Source organism: Sinocyclocheilus anshuiensis, unplaced genomic scaffold (genome assembly GCF_001515605.1).
Source record: "Sinocyclocheilus anshuiensis isolate Anshui unplaced genomic scaffold, SAMN03320099.WGS_v1.1 scaffold328, whole genome shotgun sequence".
NCBI classification, from domain to species: Eukaryota; Metazoa; Chordata; class Actinopteri; order Cypriniformes; family Cyprinidae; genus Sinocyclocheilus; species Sinocyclocheilus anshuiensis.
The window spans coordinates 1,942,526-1,947,478 of NW_015558621.1; the positions used below are offsets into that span (position 1 = coordinate 1,942,526).

General features: G+C 35.4%; 1 protein-coding gene across 6 annotated transcripts in view; it reads left to right on the forward strand.

Moving 5' to 3' along the window:
- Positions 1 to 484: 484 nt before the first annotated feature.
- Positions 485 to 4,953, forward strand: part of LOC107680661 (annexin A6-like) — a 14,949-nt gene continuing 10,480 nt past the window's right edge. For 2 of the 6 annotated variants that reach the window (XR_001633172.1, XR_001633173.1), the window contains exons 1-5: positions 485 to 828; positions 2,036 to 2,087; positions 4,264 to 4,348; positions 4,449 to 4,543; positions 4,633 to 4,746. Coding sequence is in view for 4 of the 6 variants with exons in the window: in XM_016476661.1 (XP_016332147.1) it covers positions 2,079 to 2,087; positions 4,264 to 4,348; positions 4,449 to 4,543; positions 4,633 to 4,746 (303 nt within the window). In the remaining 2 variants the exon portion in view is untranslated. The remainder of the gene's footprint in view (positions 829 to 2,035; positions 2,088 to 4,263; positions 4,349 to 4,448; positions 4,544 to 4,632; positions 4,747 to 4,953) is intronic. The other 4 variants (XM_016476661.1, XM_016476663.1, XM_016476664.1 and 1 more) reach the window with 3 other exon arrangements.

Below are 4,953 nucleotides of genomic sequence, written 5' to 3' on the forward strand. Positions count from 1 at the left end.
ATATATATGCAAGCTTGTATCAGCCATAATTTACTTGAAAATGCTTACCTTAATTTCTTCTACTATCATAATATTACTTCTACTTCTAATATAATATAAAAAGGAGTCTTATTTCGTAATGTTTCAGATATTAAAGGTGCATTTAGTTAGTAGGCTACTAGTTTACTATTTAGCTGGCTATTTGTCCCAAAAGTAACGGGTTCTGTACTTTTATGTTTGTTTTTATAAAGAGGCAAAAATACTTTACTAGCCTATATAAAGAAAACTATGTGAATTGCATACCACAGATGATCATTTGATGTTAACATGGTGGCTGCCATACGGGAACCCGTTTCGTGTAGAATAACGATGTTTAGTTCCCATTTCAGATAAAAATGTTCAATGTCAAATTTATTTACATTTTTTTATTTATTACATTTATTTGTGTTAAACTTTGCCGAGTAGATCTTTAACCTCACAAATAGCCTACTGTGCATTTGTTTCTCAAATTATCATCTTGATTTAAGACTTCACAGGAATCCCCAAATTAGCTGCCTGCATATGCAGATCAGGAGGTGCACTGCAGATAATACTGTCTAAAAAACCAACGCCTCGTGTCTTCACTGATAGTAATCCCTACGTCATTTGTGAGAAGTGGCTATCACACACGCCGTGGACATTACATCATAGCTGCTTATCCTGAGCTGAATACTGCGTGCGGTTTAATTGCGCCGCATACGTTGCGTCAGAGAAGAACAGCTGATACATGCACAGACGTTTCTCAGCGAGACCACTGACGAGAGACAACGGACCACCGTCAACCGGAGCTCGAGACTCCCTGAGATTAAGGTAAAATGTTGCTTTTGCTGTTGTTATTATTTGTAACTATTCTTAACGAAGGCATTAGGAAATAGTGGGACACATATTGTAGCATAGAAACGCGCGTTTCATAGGCAAATGGTGCCACCTTAATAACTTTAGCGTTCACAGATGAGTTCACATTTCCTACTACCAGTAGTATCAGTTTTTCCTACTAAACTTTATATAGACACTCAGTTTTATAAAATAAACACACGTATGATGATTGCAAATGTGAAAAGTTGATTAAAAACCAAAGGTCTTAAGATTATGATTGTAGTAAACGTCTTTTTATGTCATATCAGATCAGCTGAGGATAATTTTCATTCATTTTTGTATTAATTTAATTATAATTTGTGGTATTGCTGCTTGGGTGGGGCTGTGAATATCTTTCTCAGACCTTGGATGTATTCCTGACTCAGACAGAGAGACATGCCTATTTTTGGACTCCACTGACACACATTTACAATTTTAAACAATACAGAAAGTTGCCTATGATCTTCTATTTTCTATTTTTATTTTATTTTGTTTTACAAAAGTCTGCAGAGTCAGAGTCCACAATCAATAATGCTAACACAACATATAAGAAGAAGCGAGAAATTTGATGAATTGTCATTGTGCAGTAACTGCATGCATCTTCCGGATGATTTGTGCACAAGTTTGGCATTATAACAGAGAATCAAATTTCCATTGGTCCACTGCAGACTGGACTTTCCTCCATCACTGAGAGTTCCCTGTTCTTTATTTGCCTGATTATGATGTAGTGAAAGAGAGCATAGTACTGTATAAGTTCACTAGGAGGATCCAAGAGTATCCTGTGGAAAATGTGGCTTTGCCATCAGCGTTTAAACCTATAGGGAGTAGAAATGGTTTGAATTAGGGGGAAATGATTTTTTAGATCATTCCTATGTGATTAAACAAAAGTCATAAAGATTGAACGGTTTGGGATACTTATAGGAGTAAACTTATGGAAACATTCATAGTTGATTTGCTTCAGAAGCAATGTATTTTTAACTACACTGTGAATAGAGGACTCTGGATAATATAACATATTTCCATTGTTGCTTATAGTAGACATATCTCAGATTCCGAAAGTAATTAACTGCTGTTTTAAAAACCACATTACATTTTGTCTTTAATCATACACAAGCTAAGGACAGACTGACATTAATTAGTTTCTTCTTAATTCTCTCTCCAGGTTCAAGATTATCATTCCATTGGCAACCAGAAACTGATCAAACATGGGCAAAGTACGTCTACTTGCAATATGTTGATGTAACGTTTGCATTTTGATCATGTAGTTAGAAAAATGGCCACAAAGACATGACCTCTGCCTCCTTTCTCATGGTAACGAATCTCGTTTTCCATCTATTGTAGTTTAGAGAGTATAGGATATCACAGTTTTCTTTATGGAATCTCAGAGGTCAATGAGTTGCTCATTAAAAAATTAGATCTGTTGCGAACACCACAATGCCACATGTAGACATGTGGTGGCTCAGTGGTCTTATTTTTGAGCTATTATTTCATTCTTGATATCTTACCTATTTTTTTTTTTTGAATAGGTAGTAGCAAAAAGCACACTAATAATTCATTATGTATTATTGTTGCTTGTAAAATTAAGCATCACTATTGCTTTTGCTATTATTAGGATTAGGGATTTGAATAAACCTCTAACCCTAAGTATTAAACCTTGTTTGTGCTACGCTCGTGAATAATACCTTAAATTATGCAGCTTATTGAGGAGAGGTGAGCAATTACTTTTGTAGTGCTCAAAATGTACAAATGCAGAATGATAAAACATGAGAAAAAATTCAAGGAGGGACCATGCTGGTGACATACTGAAAACCATATAGCAATGGTTTCCACTTGCCACATGGTGGGGAGTTTGCCATTGATGTGTAGTAATCACATTTTCTTTAGAAAATGTCCTTTATATTGTTATATTTTGTAAGTTTATATTTTATTTCACAGTTTTCTTCTTTCTGTAGCTGAAATACTTTCTCAGTGACATCTTAGATGTTTTCTGAAAGTAAGAAACTGCTTGCCACTACACTAATGACATAAAGCATTTCTTATAATATTGTAGAAGTGTACCTGGCCGGATGTTTGTTTGCTGAGGTCGGTGTTGCTAGGGGTCTGTTGCTGTAGACGTGGAACCCTACAGCTGCTGTGTTGAGCGATAGCTCCTGGACAGGCCTTGAGCATGTGCACAGAAGCATGATTGGCTCTGTGCCCTACTAGACACACCAGCAAGGCCAATATAACGGGGAATAATTGTCGGCAGTGAGTGCAGAGGAACTTTGAAAATGCACAGTCATGCAGCATTTATGCCCTGTCAGATGTGATGTCTGCTGCTCTCTGAAGGAGAACAATCCCTCTATAGATTCAGTAGGGTTGAAAGTGTAAGGTTACAGACATTTAAGTCGCATACGGGCTTTCTGTCTCTCTCTGTCACACACAAACTGACTTTTGCTGCTGACCATAACACACAACTGCTGCACTGACAGGTGTCAGCTGTCCACTCTATAGTCCCGCCTGGGTTTGGACTAAAGGCCAGATGGGGGAGAGTCTGATTGTTGGTGTAAAATTACACCTGTCCCACCCATGAGCAACTTAAAATACATTTTTGAGTTCAGTATAATGCATGAGACTGTAAAAGACGTCTAAATGCACTGCAAAAAATAATTGTCTTCATCAGCATTTTGTTTTGTTTTCAGTAAAAATGTCCAAACATCCTTAAAACAAGATGAATTAACTTTAGAAGATAATGATTTCTGATTGTTTTTTTTTTAAATATTTTATATATTTTTATATACACTACTGTTCAAAAGTTTTGAAAGAAATCAGCAAAGATGCAGTAAATGGATCAATAGTGACAGTGAAGACTTGCATTGTTACAAAATATTCCTATTTCAAATAGATGTGAACATTCTATTAATCATATAGCACAGTTTCCACAAAATCATTAAGCAGCACAACTGTTTCTAACATTAATATTAATAAGAAATGTTTGTTGAGCACCAAATTAATGTATTAGAATGATTTCTGAAGGATCATGTGACACCGAAGACTGGAGTAATGATGCTGAAAATTCAGCATTGCCATCACAAGGATATTACATTTGAAAATAAATTAAAATAGAAAAATTTAATTGTATAATGTGTAATATTTTACAATATTACTGTTTGTACTAAATTCTCTTGTTTGAGCATAAACCTCACTAAATTTATGCTTGAAGACAGAAAACATATTTGAAAATAAGTCATAATATTGCATGCAGTTTTGCTTCAAGTAATTTTATCTTGTAATATGGAAAGAAAACATTTTGAATGCGTATTATTCATTGGGTTTGATTAGATTAATCTTGCAACAACTCTTGGACTTCACCGTTCAATAAAAACAAAGACATTTATATTTTTGTTATAGGAATTCAGAGGTACAATTGCAGATCACCCTGACTTTGATGCAGGCAGTGATGCAGAGGCCCTGTATGATGCCATGAAAGGCTTTGGTGAGTGTCAGGACTCCTCATCTATAGATGTTAAATATGAAACCAGTGGCTGCTGGGATATCCCTATGATCACTTAAAAGTATTCCCTTTTGTGTCACAGGAAGTGACAAGGAGGCCATCTTAGACCTGATTACCTCACGAAGCAATGCTGAGAGGCAGGAGATACGTGCTGCCTACAAATCACAGTTTGGCAAGGTACTGGAAAATCTCCGGCAAGCATTCAGTAAATGGATAAAAGACTTACAGAACAAAATGCACTTTATCAAAACTATGTTATTTTATAGGATTTAATTGATGATCTGAAATACGAGCTGACAGGGAAGTTTGAACGTCTGATTGTGGTTTTGATGAGACCTCCAGCCTATCATGATGCCAAAGAAATCAAGGATGCCATTAAGGTATGTAATAATCTTGATGCTTTGAGAATTTGAGACTTTCAGTTAAATGCGCTATGCCTGCCCTTACCAAAAAGTAGTATACTTCAAGTTTATTTTAGTAAGTATACTTAAGTAAAGTTCAAGTATATTTTTAAGTATACTTTATGTAGTAAGTATACAAATATCAGTGTACTAGTAGTATACTTGTAAGGGTACTATTTCAATACT